Genomic DNA, 22752 nt, shown 5'->3' on the forward strand with positions numbered 1-22752 from the left:
CATTAGTCCCCTAGAACTTAGAACTAGTTAAACCTAACTAACCTAAGGACATCACAAACATCCATGCCCGAGGCAGGATTCGAACCTGCGACCGTAGCGGTCTTGCGGTTCCAGACTGCAGCGCCTTTAACCGCACGGCCACTTCGGCCGGCAAATGCACTGAAGCGCCAAAGAAACTGGTATAGGCATGCGTAATTAAATACGGTGCTGCGGTCGGCAAATGTAAGACAACAAGTGTCTGGTGCAGTTGTAAGGTCGGTTACTGCTGCTACAATGGCAAGTTCTCAAGATTTAGGTAAGTTTGAGCGTGATGTTACAGTCGGCGCACGAGCGGTGGGACACAGCGTCTCCGAAGTAGCGATGAAGTGGGGATTTTCCAGTGCAACCGTTTCACAAGTGCACCGTGAATATCAGGAATCCGGTAAAACATCAAATCTTCGACATCGCCGCGGGCGGAAAAAGTTCCTGCAAAGACGGGCCCAACGACGACCGAAGAGAATCGTTCAACGTGATAGAAGTGCAACCCTTCCGCAAATTGCTAAAGATTTCGATGCTGGGCCATGAACAACTGTCAGCGTGCGAACCATTCAAGGAAACATCGTGTACCTTTGATGACAGCTCGACGCATAGCTTTGCGTCTCGCATGAGCCCTTCAACACAGACATTGGACTGTTGATGACTGAAAATATGGTCGGACGAGTCTCGTTTCAAATTGTATCGAGCAGATGGACGTGTACGGGGATGCAAACAACCTCATGTATACATGGACCTAGCATGTCAGCAAGGAACAGTTCAAGCTGGTGTAGGCTCAGTAATGGTGTGGGACGTGTGAAGTTGGAGTCGTATGGGATCCCTGTACAGGCGCACTGTACGTTCACCAGTGATGGCGAAGGGGTGGGTTACGTCAGTAGTCATGGCAATAGAATGTCTGCATGGGTCTCTTCGGTAGCAGTTCCACCGCAAACAGCATTCCAGCCAAATGAGCCTACTCTTTCAAGATTATTCATAAGTATCTTACAGTTTCAGGAGACAAGTGAGCAGAAACTACGAAATAAGCAGAAAATAACCTTGTGTCAGTGGATAGAGACTCTCTCCAAGATCTTAACTCACGTTACAGGTGCTCATTATGGGCAAAATTTGTGATGCACCAAACGTCAGTGCGTTGTGCAGTTCACTGAAGTCGCTGATACGAATTGCTCAGGAAGGTGCGACAGCAGCCCACTTTGGATATCTGTTCACTGGATTGCCTATCTGCAGACATGAAGTGATTTGATGCATAGCAGATGATTTCTCTAGATTTTCTGACATGTCTTTCCCATAATGCAACTATGTCATGTCGTAAATTACGAATCGAAGTTTGGAGAGATCTCCTATCCAATGACATGTTCCATTTTTCTGTATGTCTCGCAGTTGTCTCACACTCATCTTCTGAAACTCTGGAGGTGCTCATGAATAGCTACTGTACATCCACCGACGGCTACATGTTGGTTTCCTTCCCAGTAGCGACCTTTACATTGGTGTTGGGAGACAATGAATCTTAACAAACATGCGTTTATCGTAGTACTATTATGTAAGAGTTAATGAGCTTGCTGATGCACTAGTAATGTAGAAAGAAGCGTGGGAAGAAGTTGCTCCCAAATGCCTGCTGCAGTGTACTGGAAAAGAAGGTACACAGTTAATAAATTGTCTCTGTTCGGAAGTTATTTAGGTTTCACGTTAAAAAATGTGACAGTTAGGTAAGAGAGAACTAAGGCATCTCATTTTTAACAAAATTTGCCACATCGCTGTAGATCAGGCATGAAACGTTGCATAAGTTCGGCTATTTAACACCAGCCAATCAACGACGACTGCATAGAAGTCAACATTTTTCACGAACGAGATGCAAGAATTTTCGAGACAACGATCGTTTATGACAAGCTGTTAATTTTTTTCGAGGATTACATCAAAATTTCTCTAAAGATCTACTTTTTAGCAGTGTCTGGAGCAGATATTTCGAGCATTTACTGTGAAAACAATTAGTTTCAGAATAATAAGAGAGTTCAGATCTAATCCCTTTTTGCTTTCCATCAGTAGCTTACTCCATTGTTGTAATCCTTAGAATAAAAATTAGTTACTGATATACTTGTTAGAAATTGATGTTCTCCACACATTAACACAAATTGAACACTCGGCTTTAAGATTCCATCATCAAAACCAGCAGACCTCCGAGCAACTCATGTCGAAGAGCTTACTGCAATAATGCATGTATAGTGCAGCTTAATACTGCAACAATTTAGTGGCGTTACAGTAATTTATTTAGTAGTCAAGCTTTTGTCTGTAAACAAAGCGGAAAACTCGCATGCATGGAAGCAACTGTGGATATCAATTGAAACTTTGCCTAGATTTTTACTGTTCAGCTTAAGCAACTACCTCGACCTGGTTTAATCAGTAACTGCACTGTCACTAAATTTTTCTGGGTCAATGTGCAAAAGTTCCGACCTCTCAGCCACTATTGCAAGTGCTAATGCTGAATGAGTAAGGTTTGGTTCTTATGTACTGGCGGAAGAGGCTGTTATCGAACTCTGATAGGCCTCTGAACGTGAGGAGGAGGGGTATTAAACGCCCTTTATTGGTGTTTTCATTATCTCTTTTCATTGGTGGAAACAGACGTTCTTGATTAGTGTTTGCCTTATTGTTTGCCACTGGTGGAAGAAAGCTAATGGGAAACTGGCGGTCGTTGTGACGTAGTGCTGTTTACTGGCTGCGTAGTGCCGGCTGAAGTGTGCCAGTACTTTCGCACTTACGGCGGCTGTGGTCTCACGTGTGCCTGTGTGTGTGTTGCTTCTAGTGAGCAGCCGTTCCATAGTGCTGTTACTGCTGACAGCCAAGACGCTGGAAATCGGCGGTACCTGTGCTCTTCATCATGCTGACAGATCGCTTGGCTATTTCTTTCGCCTCTCTAGTCTTCCTCCTGAACATAAGAGGCTGTTTCGCCAGTACACAGGCTTCTCGAAATTCTATCTGTTTGCCGCTCTCATCCTAGTATTCTTCACTGCTGACTTGACATGCTGTCTTAGTTGGATAAATCTTTCATGTTCAGATACACGTGTGCTAATGGGTCACCCCGTCTCGTCTGCATAAACTAGTCCACACTCGCATCCGATTTCGTAAATTCCAGCAGCATGTAGCCTTTCAAATGCATATTCCGCCAGTATACAAGAACCAAACTGTTCTCACTCAGCAGTTAGCAAAAAATAAAAACGAGAGAGAGGAAACGCCCTGAGAAAGGCGACTTACCATAGTGCCCGAAACGTTGGCCGTCGTACACAAACGGTCACAAATCCAGAAGAATTTTATTAACTGTGACAATTAGAGATGGGCCAACTCGTTCATCCTTGGGAACTAGTTCACTGGCGATCGCTCTTTTTTGGGAACCGTTCATTTTTACTCGTTCACCGTTCATTTGTGCTTGTTATATGGTTCTTATGAAAAATTAGTAGCACAGGTGACTGAGATGGAAGGCGCCAAGAGGGGGCACTTGCCTCCCCCCTGGAATACAGAATTTTTATTGATAACAGAATTCTCACACACTTGTAATTTTCGTGATTCTGCAAAACCTCTCGTTTAGCCAGCTGTAGCGTTATGTGGCTGATCGTAGTGAAATAATATAAGATGGCACACGAAAAACCGGTTCCGAGTACAGACTGCTCGCCAGTTACGCACGATTTGTTGACCGCTACGATCACAATAGATAAACATGTAATAATTAGGCAGAGAAGAAATAACAAAAAAGCTAATGCAAACAACTTACAAGCAATAGATGATGACTGGTGGGTGACAATGAGAGTCTAGTACTCGGGGCCGATTTTTCGTGCGCCACCCTGTACCACTGAAATAATATTGTAGAAGCAATCATATTCTCTTTACAAAATGTGACACCATACATTCGATTATGGAGCGCGGGCTTCATTCGGTTGTAAGTCGGTCTGCCATCCATAACAATGAAAATGCCCTTTTACCTTGGATCAAAAAAAGACGGAAAATGGCCACTCTTGTATGCCGTGCTGACTTCCTTTGCATGTGTAATAACAAAAAAAATCTTGCCTTTTTACAAGTATTTCTTCTGCCATTTATCGAAATAGTGAAGTAAGCTGATATGCTGTTTTGTTACCCGAAAAAATGTATCTATACATACCATGAAATTTTTTTTGTAATTTACGTAATTACAAAATACATTTTAATGACCGGTCATGGGCGCTAAATCGAATACGAAAAGAACCAGAAGATCAGAGTTCAAAAAAGGTTTGAAACGGATCTAGAATGGACGAGCGCAGCGAACGAAACGAACAACAACTCGATACTGAACTACGAGCAGACGGCAGTGGAACTGCGACGAGTTGCCACGCGAAGGACGAGTCCGCCAGAGCGAGACCGAGACCGAGACAGACGGGAAAGGGACCGATGTTGGAATGAGACCGGCCGACGTGCCGTTGCGGGAACGAGACCGACCGTTTCCCGTTCCCGGGAACTATTAGTAGAAATCCGCGACCGAAGTGAACTATGAAAGACCGTTCCTTAGAATTCGTTCCTCTCTCCTTTCGTTCATCTTAGTGAACCGTTCCTTTGGACCCATTAGTTCGCGAACGACCCATCTCTAGTGACAATGGCCACAGAAGCCTATGCTTACAGGAACTGAATTCTACAGTATAACATTTTCGTGCTCTCCTCGTTGGGTGCCGCTGTGTCATAGCCATAGCACCACTAAACTACTAAACTTCATCCGAACAGGCCATGAAGGCCCAACGGTACCGACCGGCAGCCGTGTCGTCCTCAACCACAGGCGTCACTAGATGCGAGTATGGAGGGGCATGTGGTCAGCACAGGCAATTTGGCAAATAATGCTCGATTCGACTTCTACATTTCTTAAGCTGCTCTGAGATTCAAAGTGGTATTTTTTTTAATCACTTCTACACTGTGGACTAGGTGTCAAGCTGCTTCTACTTGCCACAAGTGATGATGATATGACGTACATTTTCATTGGTGACAGCTCCGACTACATAAGGGACAATGATGCCCGATATGTTGGCGAAGGTGTTGACAAAGCCGACGAGAGTGCCGGCGAAGTTGGGCGCTATGGCCTGCATGTTCATATAGAAGGCGGAGCAGTGCGCGGCCATGCAGAAACCGCCGAACCCCAGCATCGCCACGATGGCGGCCGAGTCGCAGCCCACCAGCGCCACCACCACCAGCGCCACCGCGGGACCCAGCAGCCCTGTGTGCAAGAGGGCGTAGCAGTCGGCTCAGCTCTTCTGCTAGTCACAGGACACAGCATCCAGCGCAAACACAGTTGCAGTACACCTGTAATGGCTGCAAGTGCGGCTACTAAAATGTACACTGTACACGGTCCCTTCATAGTTACTTCATTCATCACTTCGATATCAGTAGGAAATTGATATTGAAAGTAGCCTGGCTGTGTAGTTGCAAGTCCAATTTCAATTATTAGAAATTCGTCAACCTGAGAACATTACTCTTGAACGTAAAAAGATTCATGCCTGTGCTGAACATTGCCAACACACTGGAAAGACTGTCATAATATTCAGTCTCGGTTTTAAAAATTCCATTTTCTACAAAACTCAAAGTATTTATTTTTCTTTTCTTAGCCAAAACAAGTGTCAGCACTATGTGGTTTTAATAAAATGTCTAGAAGAGTACATGGACGATTAAATACCTGTGACCTGTGTCAAAAATCTGAAGTAACCAATTAAGAAGTAGAGGTCTCATGTGGTTCATGTATCCAATGAAGTATTAGAACTGGTAGCATTAGATTTGTTTGGCCGATTATCAAGAACACCAAGAGGTTTGCATTATGTCCTAGTAGCCCTTGAACTAAATTCATTAAATTATACTTCATGAGAAAAGGCAAAGGTAAAGCTCTGTGTGATAAAATGATAAAGTATTGTTTTGTAAAAAGAGGCAAAGCTAAAGCTATATTATCTGAAAATGGGTGAGAATTTATATCAAAGAAATCGGAAGATAGTATGCTGATTCAGAAAGTCGAATTAAAGTACATGGCCACTTACTATGCAGAATGCTATACAAGAGAGAGATAGGGAAATTTTGTCAGACTTTTGCCATGATAAGCATAGAAATTATGGAAGACATTGAAAGTATATTAATTTTGGGCTCAAAAGTACAGGATGTACAACTACTCAAATTATGGAAGGAATAAAAGAGCCTAATGTCAAATTCCCTTCCAACAGTGATGTCTCATTAATAGAAAAGCAATGGTTAGCAAAGACCATATACAACAGCAAACCTGTAAGAAAAGTCATGGGAAAAGTGAAAACTAAGATACAGGTAGGAGAACTGGTGTTTCAGTTTTGTTAGAAATTCAACCAACACCACTCATCCTTGACTGGATCAATTCGATTTTTCACTCCAACCTATTTGGCATTTTCGTCACAAGATTGAATTTGTGTGCGGTTACTTGAAAGGTGAACTGCTGTACATATGTGTACAATGGTTATAAATTATGAATCATATGAAGAGTTTAGGTACTTACTCTTGTCTGGATATTGGTCTGAGGCAGCCCAGGATAGGGTCAAATATACTATTCTATTATGCAAAATTTTAGCAGTTCTGGATTTAGTGGTCTGGCAAAATCCTTTGAATACACATTGTTTAAAAAAATCGATTCCTATATAATTCTTGCGGCCCAGCTTATTTCATTCATATTTGTCTTATGAAACTTCCTACACATTTACATCCAAATATTCTTGCTGGTTAAGTGAAATATGACTTGGAGGGTTTTCATAGTTTGTTACAGGAGCTGAAGATTAACAGTGGGGATGAGAATGCCATGATGGGAACAATAATCGTTTATTCTGATCCTAGGACGCAACAAAATAGAAATTACCGTCATCAGTGATATGATTCACATTGGGACAGGGATGGCAATGACAGGTGGAGGCATCAGGACAACAGATCATATTGCAATGTGAAAAGTGATTATAGGAGTAGCAGTAGTAATTGGAATGCTAGACTTTAAAGTAATTACAGAAATGGTCATGGAATGACAGAGATTTAAGCCTACACATGGTGTAGGTGTGATCATCTGAGCCATGGAATAATGTGTGTGCTGTGAGCCCCCCCGCCCCCCCCCCCCCCCCCCCCATGACTGACAAATGCATTCAGCAACTGATTGGGTGCTGTAAATATGGTGAACACTAGTTATGAACAGTGGAATGTATTGAAATTTTAAGATGTGAGGGAGGTTTTCCATTAAGAGAGTGTGCAAATTCTACAGTGGGTCCAATGATCCAAATACATATTTATGCAATTGTGATATGTTGTATTTTTTGTATGGATAGCCAGGGATCCATGATGAGTGATGTGGCGTTTCAGAGATGTAATGGTGTAGGTTCATGGCATACTCTTCGTTTATGGAGGACCAAGTTGAAGGGGGCAATCCCTGGAAGGAGTGTTGAAGTGAAGAGTGATGGATTTTTGTGTCACATTAAGAAGGATCACGCAGATTTTGTGGTTGCGCCTAGATTGGCTATTTAAGTTATATTGACAGTTTATTTTTTGTCTACATGCCAAGATATGATGGACTTGGGTCATAGTAAAGTGTTGTTGAAGTGTAATGCATCTACACTGAAGTTAAGTGTTTTTGAGGGTGTGATTAGCGAGAAGAGCTCAAATGACTGTCTTAAATTTCTTACATGGGCTACATTGTCTTTTGTTTTGAGGTCTGTTGTAAATGAGAGTATAGGTAATGCAGTTCTATTACTAGATTGCCAAAGATGCGTTGGTACTGTATAAGACAGTATGAACTGGGATGACTGTATTTAGGAATCAGATAAGGAAGTAAATTGAAATATGTTAGAGGTACTGCATCATCATTCTTCAGTGTTTTCTGAACACCCTGGTGCTATTAATGGATTTTTATACCAGTTCAAATTTAAGGAACAAAAGATATTCTTTGTCAGACAGTTTCGTACACCAGTAATCTACAAAGACAGAGTTGGAGCAGAAATTGAGAAAATGTTGCAGCGAGGGGTGACTGAATCTTATGTCATTTCATATAATAATCCATTGTTAGTTGTGCCGAAGAAGGGAAATAGTTTTGAGTTGATGGTGGATTCCAAGCACATTAATACAATTGTTGTGCCAGAAACATGACCATTTATGCGAGATGAGTTACTGGATAAATTTCAGGATATTAAGGTCCTATCTTCAATTGACCTATGAACTAGCTACTGGCAAATTTAACTGCATCCTCCATGTTGAATGTTCACAGCATTCTTATGATATGGCTGTTACTATTAGTTTTGCAAGTTACCCATGGGTTGAATCTCATTTCAGCTGCATTTACTGGAGGTTTAAATAGGACTTTTTCATCATATCTCAGAAAGACATTGACCATATAAGTTGATGAAGAGTGAATGGTAGAAGAGAATTGGGGGGAAATATAATAAAAAGTTCTGGATATCTTGTTGAGTGTCTACAAACAGTTTGGTGTAACAGTAAATTTGGAGAAGTTATAATTCAGAAAGAGACAATTAAATTATTATGAAACTTTGTGACTGCATGAAAGATTTCACCTGTAATTAGAGATTTTCCCATTATGACAAAGAAGCAGCTTCATCGATTTTTGGGATCTATCTGTTTTTATAATAGGTCTGAATATTACAGTTCTGGCTATGCCAGATTTGTGTACATTGCTGGGTAAGAAAACTACTTTTGAGTGGTATGCCCAAACACTGACAGTATAAAACAGGTTCTTTTGGAGGCTCCTCTCCTTTCTCATCCAGAGTTGAGTAAGGATTTTTACCTAAGCAAGGACATCTCTAAGATGGTTTTTGGTTCTGAACTATTCCAGGAATTTGAGGTAGATGGAGTTGTGTAGTAGCATACAATCGCTTTTTCAAGCCGGGTGCACATGAAGTGTGAACTATTGATTAACTGGAGTTGAGACTTTATCGATTGTATTGGCCATAGCTGCTACTTATTTGGTGGATCAACCAAGGTTTGTACTGAGCACAGAGTGTTGGAACTTTTAATGAGTGTGAAACTGACTCATGGTCACTCTGTCAGATGGTTACTGTGTCCTCAAGAGTTCAGTTACACGCTGTCTGCATTCATGCTCGATATAACGTGGTTTCTGAAGTGTTTTTGAGGTCCTTTATAGGATCTCAAAGAAAAAAATTTCATTATCATGTATTTGGAGAACGTCGCATTTAGTAATGTCACTATGACTTCTCTTGAAAACATTGCCAAGGGGCAAGAGAAGGATATGACATGGAAGGAGATAAAAGCAAAGTAGAGAGATCACAACAATGTTCCATTTGGCACTTACACCTTGCTCAAGCAGAGAGTTGGAGATCATTCACAGTGGACTGTGTGCATTCCTAATGAGTTGGTCAATAATTTGATTCCGCATACTCTTTCAAACTATACTTGCAGTCATATTAAATAAACAAATCAATAGACAGTGTGCTCCCCAGTCGATAACCGAAAACCCAATTGGAAATCTAGAAATTGTTAAACAGACCCTGAGAGCATTCTGGAAAGTGAAATAATGTGTAAAAATAATTATTATTATCGCCTTTCTTAATATAACGTGTCATTTTCTGCTTTCACTCATTAACTAGCACACTAGGTAAAAACTCTCGCAAAGAGGGTCTAAACACAAAAATGCTTATACTTACCTATTCCATTTATGATACGGAAGCCACTAATTTTTGACACGCATCCCTTCCGGTAAATGAAGTCAACCAACCATCCAAACAGCAAATTGCCAACTGAGCCGGTGATTTGAGGAACAGAAGACAGGATAGCATTCTGTGTAAAATACAGGTACTACGATCATTTTTGCAATACTTTTCAGAGTATAAACAACTAGATGGATTAGTAACAATTGTTGTCACATCTGTTTATTTGTACTGCATATACTCTACAACATTTATTAATACTAACAAGGGGAAGGCCTTAGATACTGCCAACAGATTTGGCTCATATTAGGCAGGTTGCTTCTGCATTAACTAAAACGAAGGACTGCAAGATATTTTGGCTCAACAACCGCTAGCTCTGAGGTGCAATCGACTTAGAATTGATGCGACTGATACATAATTGAAAACTGAGCACTTTTCATCAACATATAATGCGTCCGCAAACGCCTAGTTTCACAGAAGTCGAGGAAAGAAACTCTTTCGGTTGCCGCTTACGTACCTATAAGCTAGGAAGTGTTAAATGTAAGAGCCGCTGGCGTAGCGACCAAGTTATCTGGCTGCTGAGCAGAAACCTGTGTTCGGTTGCCAGTTTTATTCTACAGTTGTTCTATTTGTATTTTTTCCATTTCGAAATTGATAGGTACAGATGGTTAATGAGGTAAGTAAAATAATGAGTAATAACAAGGTAGGCAAATAAATCTGTCAAATGACTTGGATTAGAAAAGAATTAAAAATTTAGTCCCGGTCGCTTTACAATTACTTTGTCTCTCACTCTGTTACATGTCCTCAGTTTCCTTCGAACAACTAGATGGATGGTAGGCCTACTTGCCTTGTACGCATTCGATGAACATATACTTTCGGCACCAAGAACATCTAAGGAACGCAATCTTCGCACATGTACATCATTCCTTTCGAAGATTAGGAGGAAAACAAACGTGATTTAATTTTAAAATATCTCTTTTTCGGAAATTAATTTTTGAAGCAAACAATTCATACTATAATAATGCCCGAAAAATAGTTGCTGTAAGTTGATCATAAATTATACTGTGGATTGTTATTGCATCCACTCTGTTGCGGAATTCCCACTGGATTTCCAGAAACAGACTGCAATTTTGAATCCTGGGGAAAAAGTTTTCAACTCTGCGATAAAAATAAACATCACATAGCTGGCACATAAGGGCGCAGTTTGGCGGTATTACTTCTACCGTGCGTCGGTTGACTCTCGTCATCTATAAGCATGCTATCACACATGGCGGTGTTAGTTTGTCCGCGCCAAGAATTCAATATCGGACAAAAACTTTTATAAGCAGCGTATGGTATTAAAATGGCGTCAGGATATGTTTTCTAAATTGTGTTTGTCAATTTCTCAGATTTTGAGCTGGTAACGTACACATTTTTTAACGATGGAAAATCTAGGATGGAATGTAACAATATCATGAAAAGGATAGTTGCTACTCACTATATAGCGAAGATGCAGAAAGGTCAACATGGTCTCTGTCAAAAGTAGACACCATACACACACGCACACACGCACATGACCACAGTCTCTCGCAGCTAGAGCCAGACTGACAGGCTAACTCTAACTGCCAGAGATTGTGGTCATATGTGTGTGAGTTGCGTTTGCGTGAGTGTGTGCGTGTGTGTATGTTGTCTGCTTCTGACAAAGGCCGAGTTGGCCGAGAACTAACTCTCCAACAGTCTTTTTGTTGCTCATTTTTTTAACGAGTTGGTTAAACAATTGACCTCTGCTATACGAGAACCAAATTAATCACCAGTCTTATAAGCAAGTGGAAATTTTAGGCAACAGTTTTCCAGACGCTATGATACAATACTGCGCCCTGTACGAATGCGTTATTTTATGTATACTACCAACTGCGACAAGGCTTAGTTTTTCCTTACGAGAAAAAGTCCGTCTAATGCTCGCCTTCGCAGAAATCCTTCGTTTTCTTACACCAAGGATTGTAAGTTCCTTACTAGACCACGTCGTTATACCCTACTGACCAACTTATCTAGTTAATCATCCTAGTCCTATCAAAGAATACAAATGAAAAAAACTGCGGACTACAACTGCGAACACAGATTCTCTAGTTCCCTGCCAGATGTCTTGATCGCTACTCCAGCTGCACTTTCGTTTAACAACGCATACCTTGTCGGTTCATGAGCGGCAGTCGAAAAAAATCCTTTCTTCGATTTCTAGGAAAATACGCTTTTGCGGACCGCTATCTACGTTGATGAAAAAAATCTCAGTTTTCAATTATATGTCAATTCGGATTCGAAAGCGTGTCATGAACTTTAGGGGTACTTTTCTCATAAACGGGGTTATAGGGCCAAAATATATTGCAGTCTTTCACTTTAGGCTGTACGCAAGCGACCTGCCAAATATGAGCCGAATCTGTTGACCGTGTCCGAGGCCTTCCCTTCTGTGTGTAAAGACGAGCTACCAGAGGTCTAAATCGTCGTAAATAAATAAAAATTACAAAAATTGTTTGACATAAAAACACTTAAATTAAACTTCTTTAACAATCGTACATTGTCACGGTTGTGAATAGTTTCTTTCTGGATACAAAATATTTCGTTTTCTGTGACATCTAAGACACTGTTTTGCATAAGGAGTTAGTAAATTAGTCAACATTTGCTTTAGTTTCTTCATCTTCACGATGAAGTGTTGTGGGTCCGCAGCTGTATAAACTTGAATGTATAGCATATTTATTTTCCAATCTGTTATCTTTATTAACTCGTCGTCTATAGTAAAAAAGCGTCAGAAAATATAACTCCATTATCAAATGCAAACAGTCAGTTTTAATGTATCTATAAAAAGTTACACTCTTATGAAAAAGACTGTAACATATTCTTTTGCATTAAAGACTGTGGAAATCGCATGATAATCGAACCGTACGTTCAGAAACCAGTCACTATCCATTACGTGAAATAGTAGACAGCTGTTTGGAAACAGTTTTTCTAATACTAGTATATTCATATTTAGCATTTGCTCATATTCAGTGATTCTTAAAGGCGAAAATAAATTTTAGATCTGTCAACTAGACAGAAGTAACTGATGAAAAGCATATTGAAGGAAGTAGGTCAAAATTTTTCATTATACTACGGGTGTATACCGTATTCACAAATTTGAGACCCTATGTGGCATGTCACGCTGCCTTTGTGTGAACAGTGAGGGACAGTAGTAAGCCCAATGGATACGGGTTGTTCACAAAAGAACTCAAATCCCCAATTGGATTTCCTGATTTAGGTTTCCCTCAGTCATCTGAGGCGAATCCGCGATGGTCGCTGTAAAAACACTACAAAATATTTCCTGCCCTAACCCTTTTCTTACTCCATCTGAGTTCAATTTCTACTGACAGCTAAACAGACAGCACACCAGAGCAATACAGGATGTTCTTAGAACCTTGCTATCATTTCAAAAGATAATAACTTGGAAACTGTTACAGATGGACAGTCTTGGTTTATTGTGAAACGTTTACAACTCTCAGTGCTCTTTTTTCCCGTTTGAACTTTCCTGCAGATTTGATTTGGAATATATGAAAATGGTGGGAGGAGGACATTACAATTTGCGGCTCCTAAAACTCAAACAGCGAGCTTGAATACAACAGTGATAGCCCGAATTTTAATGTTAGGTGCGGGGTAATGCACGATGCGGTGATGGGCTCATTGTTCTTCACAGAGAAACCGTAACGGGAAATGTTTACCTGGATATGTTCGAATAGTTGCTGCTACCGCTGATTGAAGAGCTGCAGCCGTCTATAATCTTCGGGTGTGATGGCGGCCCCGTACTGCGGGACGTACTGAATGACACATTTCCTGAGAGATGGATGGGTCGTGATGATTTTATCACATGGCCCCCGCCCTCTCCCGATGCGACTCCATTACACATTGCTTTGTGGGGCTACTTCAAGGATTACGTGTACACAGCAACAATGGTTGACATTGGTTCCGTTCGGCACTAGTCAATGAAGCAATCAGAAATGATACTTCAGCAGCGACCCCTTCTTGGGCAGAACTCAATATCGCCTTGATGTTCTACGAGTGGCGAGTAGGACGCACATTGAAATTCTGAAAATAGCTTTGAGAGCTGATAAATGTTTTACAGCAAACCATGATGCTCTAAATCTAATAGTTTCCGAGTCAACATTTTATTGAAATGATAGCGGATCTTCAAGGACACTCTGCAGTTCTTCCTTTCTCCAAAAACAAGGGCTAGGAAAATATTATTTTTCTTAGTAGAGGAATGGCCCTGTTCCCAAAAATTTTATTTGTGTTGTAAAGTGAGCCAAGTGTCGACTTGACAAATGAAAAAGTTCGTTTATACGGTTTTTCAAAGTACGTTTTCGTTCGAATGCGTAATAAGAAATACAATGCTGTGACAAATTTCTTTCTTTGACGCATATTATATACAACGAATATTCATACAAATTTCTTTTAGTTGCGTAAGAACGCTATTTTCGACAGATACAAAAAAAGGAAAGAAACTGAGCAGTCAGAAAGTCTAACTGCCGTGCGGAGGTCCGAGGTTGATCTCCCGGTGTTGCCAGTGATTGTTTCGTAGGTGAGGCGACTGGAATGGGGTGCATTTATTCTCGTGAGCCCAGCTGAAGGGATACTTGAATGAGAAGCAGCAGTCTGGAAAGTTGACAACAGCTTCGAGAGTGGCACGTTAAACCTTCATCTTTAAATGATGTCAGAATGATACAGAGGCCGGTAAAAATCGCATGGTCCTCTAGGCCTGATCACGGGATTATTTTATTTTCAGAAACGAAAAATTTAATAGTAATGTGTCCATATTTCTCTTGAAAACGACGAAAACATCGAGAAAATGTCCTATATAGAACTGAATGATTTATGATGAGGATGAATGAAACAGCGGGCGTCATATGTACACCATTAAGCGAGGATGGACGAGGATGGACTTCGTTTCCGCAAATGCGGAAGCGAAGATTTCTACGATGTATGGATACTTTTCAAAAATAAATTGATTTTACGCTACGATTTGTTATTTTGGGTGAGATCTGGGATCCATTACCTAACGCAGAAATAGCGTTCATCCACCTAATCCCTAAAATCATTTGAAGAATCCTGAATGGAATCTCGGCAGAGTTCGAAACGTCATGTTGTTGTAGCCGCTGAAGAAAGTGGCGTAGCTTAATCGCCAGGATCATTTTACTTTCATCATCTTGATTGCAAAAGATATTCTTTATATTTATTATATTATAGGGGGCGGGGACGGGGGGGGGGGGAGGGGGGAGACCAGTAGCTGACCAATACTACGTAAGTGTTTTGGATCAATCAGACGACAAGATAAAGGATGCGACAACATAATTAGATCGTAAAAGAAAAATCTAGACAATGCTTCTGTTCACCAAGTTATTATGTCAATGGGAAAAATGGAATGTACCAAGTTCGAATCTGTAGTTCAACTTTGTCAGCCCACACTGGCAAGCTACTGTGTATAGTCGTACAACTCCTATTAAGGTCACTTTGAGTACCTTGTTTTTATAGCGGTGGGTATATTGTACAACCTAGCTTTAGAAATAATATTACATGTATTAAACGTGAAAACTGCACTTGCGCGCGGCATTTGCATTGAACATTAGGTGAAAAGATTAGGTGCATCAATTGCAAAAATGTAACTAATTATTTTATAACTGCATTTATTTCCATAAAATTTGTTTCATTCTAGTCTGTAGCTAAAATGATCGCAGTCATCCCGTTACAAAACTTATTCTGAAAAATTTGCAACCTCCATCACACATTATGATTAAAGATACAGTAAAAATATGCTCATTGTATTAATTATCATCTCAGGGTCAGTTCCTTTGGCGTTATTTATTACTTCCAGATAAACAAAACATTGGCAGGTGGACTCTTATGGGAGAGATGTCGGGCGTTTCAGTGTTAGAAGGCAGGATCCACACAGTACTGCCCCACTTGTGGCACTTCGTTCTGTGTTTCTCCTTTGGCACTAGAACATTGCACAGATCCACCAATTGTCAGCGTACCTTGGAACTAGCGGGGTTGTGTGAAAGCGTTTCCATGGCCTAGGTAAACACTTCCTGCTGGAAAGGAGGAGTAGCTACCTGGTAGGCGACTCGCCACGACCTCTTTAAATTCGCCGTGTGGTGGACGGTTTCCTTACATGAAAATCTGCCATCATTCAGATGATTTTTGGTCCTGACAAAAATTCTGTAATACCTTGATTTCGCCAAAGTCAAACTTCATTTCGAACTGAACATATGGTGGTTCATTGGAGGAAAGTTGGCTGAGAAATTAAATGGCACATTTGAAGTTTAATCGAATCTGTCTCAGCGCATTTTTTAAACAATTTAAGCATGAGAATGAAGGGGAAAAGGAAATATTTGTCCTTCTCACATTCGTCATGTTGAGAAGTTCGGTTCTGTTGCAGTCTTTATTTTGGCAAACTGTAACAACACAGTTAACCATCAAAAGTCAAGTACATTGTTTTCCATATGCCTTGGATGACTCGTTTGCTTATATTTTTCCTCAATACGTAAGCACCAGTTCCTACCTGTATAACGGAATTCTTGTTTTCTTCGATTGTTTCCAACTTACGCATCGCAAACTCATTTATGAGTGCTGAAATGCTAGCACTACTACCTATGGATATGTATAGAGACTCAAGTAGTAATGACAGAAATCCACAATGATTAGCATGGACAGATCGTAATACGTGGAGTTGCACTTCGTTTTAGTTGTGTTTATGTAGTTACTGATCAAAAGTTTTATGAATTATAATATCTTTTGCTCATCCTTATGATGGATGCTGTTACCATATCTGTTGCTTTCTGAATAAAAATAATCAATTGTCCCAGATGCACAATCAGAATAAGTAATATATTGCTGATAAGTGCTGCATGCAAAATTATATTCGCCAAGTACGAGTTTAAAGTTGAGAATTAACAGTTTATTAAACTTTTTCAGAAATGAAATATCAGACTTATGGTTAATCTATTCACTGTTGCTAATTGGGTCTAAAGTTTTATTTTACTGGTCCGTATTGATCACATAAACTTTCACATTTCACTATTACCGGTCTCGGCTGCTCCCATTTTCAGATCTGTCACAAACAAAACAGATCTGAACATGGTAGTAGCCGAAACCGTAGTAGTGAAGTGTGAAAGTTTGTGTGATTAAGAAAGATCTGTAAAATAAAGTGCCAAAATACGATCACCGACTCGTTTTCAGACTTTAAATATGTCTTCAATTGATAGATCTAAAGTAGCGTGAGTCCCGATATCGTTATTAGAAACTCACTATAAATTTAAAATAAAACCAGTAATAAAGCATGTGTTCACAGACCAAAACGTTAGGTATTCAGATCATTCCTAATCACAGTAAATGATTGCCCATACGTCACTCGACATAATAATTCTATGTGTCAAGTACTGCTAGAAACCACACTAAAGAGTCTGAGTTAAGAGTCCAACTCAGTAGGATATTACTCTTATTCCGACTCTGTTCTACACACGAAAATCACCAGTTCCACCTAACCTGAGACAAAATAATTGTAAGTGACTGCTGTGAAATTTTCAGAGCCCAAAGTGAAGCGCCACGAAAGTAATTCTAAGTGTAGTGCCTAACGTCCCGAAAAAACTCCACAGTTCATAAAAGCCTGCGGCAAAATCAACGCCCAGACCAACACAGAACCTGCGTCTTCAACTGTGTCCGATTCATTACGGAAGTGACAATACGGAAGTCCCCACTTATAAGTGGGTTTCCCCAGATCCCGTTAATTCCATAAATTAATGTTAGAGTAACCACTAGTCCAGATTACACCTTTTTGTGCGGAAGTTCAGTCTTAAGGTTACGTCCGTCGTTAGAAGCGCGATGAAAACCTAACTGATGTGATATATTTACTTAATAATACATCAAGTAGTTCGCCCACAAATCTAATTCGAATGATTGTAGAGTTCAAAAGAATTGATCATTTCTTAGCATGCCTCTAATCATTACAGTACACACTTGAATGACACACCTGTCTTGAAGGGAATGACCTGCTCTTTGCACTTCTGCAGTTCAAATTTCGTAACGACGTTTAAATCACGGGCGAAAGTACGAAAAAGTGTGCTTAAATAACTGAAATATATAATTAAACATATAAAACTTACAATCTAAATGTTGTATGAGAAACATGTTTACTTTCATCAACACACATGGGCACGCTGATCGTGAATCTGTCTCGGTTCATTAATTAAGCTCAGTTTTACCATCACTTTGTTAAACACCCTCTTACTTTCCATTTAAAAATGAAAGAAAATATGTAGATCATTCATTCAATGCGTCTCGATGAGGGCTTTAATCTGATGAGTCGACCTCTCTTATAGTTAAGTACTTCCAATTTTTATTAAATATTTAGGGAAAAGTCCGTTACAGATACCTTTCCGACTCTATGACAAATTACGCATGTCATTTGCGTAGTCCAAGTGTCAACTAAATCTCTTGCTCTGCTCTCGAAACTGATGTATCTCAACACGCCGTAAGTTTTATGATCTATGAAGCACGTAAACGTTTACAAAACTGTCTAGTCTTCGTGCGAGTCGTATCTGCTCGTGTGACGTCACCTCTGGACGGTGTGGGCTGAGCGGTCACTACCTGGCCTAACCATCAGGCGTCCTTCGCTTTCAGTCAAACCTCAAAGCAGAGGCCCACCGACGGGCTGCCATACTCAAATCAAATTAAAGCACCTCCGATCTCGTGAGTGCTAGTCATGTTACAAACGCAATACTTAAGTAATATGCCTCGAGAACATTGGAGGGTGAGTTTGTCCCTGACGCATTACCCAGCTCTTGTACTACGCACGGGAATCTCACGGAGGTGCACCGATCTTCAGTTGACGTTGTGAGTCCCCATTACTGGGCAGCTGGTCGTTGTTTACACAGAGGGTGCGGCGGAGAAAGACTAGACCAGATTTCTACCGCGACTGATCGGCACTGCTTACGCTCAGGGTTAAAGTCTTGAGCGACCTCCCAGCAGCAGATGGGGTGCCTCAAATAACGTCCAGCAGCAAAGTGTTCCACAGCAGCGGGCTCTCCAAACCGCTTCTCTCCCAGAGCGTCCTGGTGACTTGTCGTGTCCGATAAGCCAGTGAGGATTCTTCGTCCTGCTGGTTCGTTTATTTGTTAATGACTATAGTTACACTTACGTTAAACGTATTCACGACTGCAAATATGGACAACCATCATCTGTAGATTGGAGTGAGTATAATGCAAATTTGTGTTAGACCGGGACTCGAACCCGGGTTTCCCGCTTATCACGAGCGATCGCCTTACCATTTAGCTATCCCTGTACGACTCGTAGACAGACTCAAACTTCCAAATGCCGTCAACCCTGTGTCTGCAACCTGTATTCATACATCCATTACGTCTATTCCCGTACAGGCGAGACATTTTCTGCAAGTGCTTGCATGGTGTTGGCGGATAAATACGATTTTGCAGTGCCTATGTTGACGACATATGGAAGTTTGAGTCTGGCCGTGAGTCACTCGCGGATAGCCAAATACTAAGGCGACCTCTCGCGATAAGCGGTATATACGGACTCGCTCAGGTCCGGCAGAAATTTTTATTGTCGTCATTCCATTCTACAGCAGATGGTTGTCGAAATTCGCAATTGCTGATAAATTTAACGTATTTTATAACGGCTGTAGTCACCGCAGCGGCTGTAATTCGGAATAACACACTCACTCTAAAGTCATAGTTACACTTAGTTCACACCACCTGTTCCCTCGCTAAATGAGACGCTCACTTGTCCAAAGAGGATATATTGCAGAATAAATATTATTTTGATGACATTTGTCTCTAGATCTGCAAACCCTATCTCGTGTTGAGCTGCGAACGTAGTGCACAGGTTACAAAATTGTTTGAGGGAGCTCAGTTACAGGTTCCTTGTGTAGTGACGTAACGTCTCCTTGAATCTACTCATTGAAATATCTTTGAACGGTGTAGATTGATTGATAAGGAGACTACGTAGAGAAATGTAGCTGTCAAGTGGAGAACTTTTCTCCTTTTCCCTCAGCAATGAAATTCAAACGAGTGACCCTAACCTCGTTAGTGATGTAACAAAATAAATTTAATGTCTTCATCGCAAAAATGAACCAGTCACCAAGCGAAGCTACACGAACAAGTGTCGCTGTATGTGTCATAAGGATTTGTTTCCGCTGGTAACATTGGTACGCAAAAGTTTTTCTACACTTACACTTTCCACGTCAAAGTGCAAGATGTCGGCAATGTAGAGCGGCAGCGAAGACAGTAGCAGGCACAGAGTAATGTCCGAGGCCATGAGGTAGACGACCAGGGCCCAGATAGCTGGCGTCGACAGCAGGCTCCTCCACGGCACAGGCAGTTTTTGCTGCAACATCAGAAACGTAGTGCACAGGTTACAACTGCTGACTACTCTATATTGTCCGAGGGCTAGTGCACAGATTGCCAAAACAGACGAGAAGTGAAACGACAGTCAAGAGAGAAATTATGGCCCTGTCTCTTAGGCCTTATCCTTGAACTGGCGCGTAATAGTGAAATTATGGAAGTATTCGGAAAGTAATCACATAATTATCATCATTACAGAGCAGTCACAATTAAAACTGCAACATGAACACAATGAAAATCTTACTTCGGTACATATGCAACAAATAAGACAGTATTGCACTAAAAGGAAAAATGCCTTTTGGATTCACAATTTTTTATTTTCTTTATGCTATACCGCTAGAGGCGCTGGTCTGACTGGACTGGTGATTGGTTGTTGCTTTGTTGAATTCTTTGGGTGTTGCACTCTGGAGGTAGGGACCTTAAATTCGTTGCCACCCTTCAACGAAGACTGATAAAATGGATTCTAAGTTGATGGCCTAAAATTCCATAGAGCGTTTACGGTACGACTGTAAGTAAAGCGAGACCAAATCAGTACCAACTAACAAAGCCAGAACCGACTTATACGACAAACAACGTTCCTAATCAACTTTACGTGCATTAAAGCAATGTAACAGTTGCATTCGAGGCGTGAATTGCCGATGCTTGCGAAGGAGGGAGAATTTACTGTTTGTCATTGTGTTCTAGGGGTAGGTTCTTTGACCTCTATTCAAAACTACCTAGCTCCCGGAGCCGACCCTACTCACCGCTAAATTCTAAATAAAACTCTTCTTTTTCTTTCTGCATGTCTTCGTAAAGATCTTTTGCCCACTGGGTAATATTTCTTTATTAATTTTGGTATTCTGTCGTCTTCCATTCTTGTAACATTGTCCTTCCAGCTGTTCCTGTATTCATTGATCTGCTCATTGAAGATTTTCAGTGCTAGTTCTTCTCTGATGTCAGCATTCCTCCTCCAGTCGGGTTGTGTACCCACCTACTCTTCTTAGGAATCGCATCTCCGATGAGTGTATTCTTTTTCATTTCTTTTTGTCACATTTCACTAGTGACTTCCATATGTCACAGTTGGTACCGACATCGTTATACAGAACTTGAGCAGATTTTCCTTTCTTACTTTAATGCTGAGGGTGCTGCATATTGAACATTAATATAATTAAATGTTAGTACTTCCCTTTGTACGTTCATTTCTGTCATAAAGTAGTTAAGAACTGGAGCGAATTTACTCTTCCTAATTTATGATTATTTTCTGAAATTCTGCTGGGATTGCTCCCGCCCTCTGAAAGTCATACTTTTGTTTTATTTGAAGACACTAGCAGATTATGTAACTTAACTGTTGTGGATAAAATATGAGCAGCACTTTAGGATGTGCTTGGTTGGGTTGTTTGGGGGGAAGAGACCAAACTGCGATGTCATCGGTCTCATCGGATTAGGGAAGGACGGGGAAGGAAGTCGGCCGTGCCCTTTCAAGGGAACCATCCCAGCATTTGCCTGGAGCGATTTAGGGAAACCACGGAAAACCTAAATCAGGATGGCCAGACGCGGGATTAAACCGTCGTCCTCCCGAATTTTAGGATATGCACTCGCTGTCAGTAATCACGATTTTATCATCAGTAAAGGGTAGTTTCACACAGAAGTTCCTTTTGTTGAATTCATAAGCATAAAAGCTTAATTTTACTTATCCATTGCCTCAGCATGTCGTCAGTATAAATGTTAAGAAGAATCGGAGAGAGACTGCATCTTTGTCTTACTCTCAAATTTGTCCTCGTCAAGGATTTTCGATTTCCTGCAATTTCGCTTTCTGATTCTTGGTACATGCTTTCTACTTGCAGAGGTAACTCACAAAAGCTTTTCTCTGTTAACTTTATGGAAAGCTTTCCCATAGTCTAGAAAGAGTAGATGTATCATTCTATTGAACTCTTTGTGTTCTGCCGGCCAGAGTGGCCGTGCGGTTCTAGGCGCAGCAGTCTGGAACCGAGCGACCGCTACGGTCGCAGGTTCGAATCCTGCCTCGGGCATGGATGTGTGTGATGTCCTTAGGTTAGTTAGTTAATTAGTTCTAAATTCTAGGCGACTGGTGACCTCAGAAGTTAAGTCGCATAGTGCTCAGAGCCAAAAATACGTCTTTGTGTTCTCAAAGATTTGGCTTCTGGCTAACGCCATGTCTATGCACGATCTGTCTTTTCTAAAGCCTGTTTGCTCTTCTAACATAATGTTTTCAACAATTAGTGCTGTTCTCTACTTTAGAATATATTTTATACCCAGCGCTTAGCACAGAAATGAACCTATTGTTTTCCCAATTACTTTTGTCTCCTTACTTGAAATAACTACTGTAAATACCTGATATATTCAGTATGGTATTATTGTTGCTTATTTCCAGTTCTCTGGAAGGGTTGCACTTCTGTCACGTTGAAAGATTCTCTTCAGTCGTCGTTGATACCGTTCCTGCAGCAGTTTTTTCCAGCCACAGCGATGTCGGTGATTTGATGTTTTACCGGAATACTGATATTCGCGGTACACTCGTGAAATGGTCGTACGGGAAAATGCCCACTTCATCGTTACCTCGGAGATGCTATATCCCATCGCTCGAGCGCTGACTGTAACACCACGTTCAAAGTCACTTAAATCTTGATAACCTGCCATTGTAGCAGCAGTAA

At 40.8% G+C, this 22752-nt stretch overlaps 1 protein-coding gene across 1 annotated transcript in view; it reads right to left on the bottom strand.

Moving 5' to 3' along the window:
* LOC124788617 (sialin-like) overlaps positions 1 to 22752 on the bottom strand; it is a 44149-nt gene that overhangs the window by 17734 nt on the left and 3663 nt on the right. Inside the window, exons 2-4 of the mRNA XM_047255887.1 lie at positions 19935 to 20087; positions 9693 to 9825; positions 5010 to 5251 (exon numbers count right to left, since the gene is read on the bottom strand). Coding sequence (XP_047111843.1) covers positions 5010 to 5251; positions 9693 to 9825; positions 19935 to 20087 — 528 coding nt within the window. The remainder of the gene's footprint in view (positions 1 to 5009; positions 5252 to 9692; positions 9826 to 19934; positions 20088 to 22752) is intronic.

Source organism: Schistocerca piceifrons, chromosome 3, assembly GCF_021461385.2.
Source record: "Schistocerca piceifrons isolate TAMUIC-IGC-003096 chromosome 3, iqSchPice1.1, whole genome shotgun sequence".
NCBI lineage: Eukaryota > Metazoa > Arthropoda > Insecta > Orthoptera > Acrididae > Schistocerca > Schistocerca piceifrons.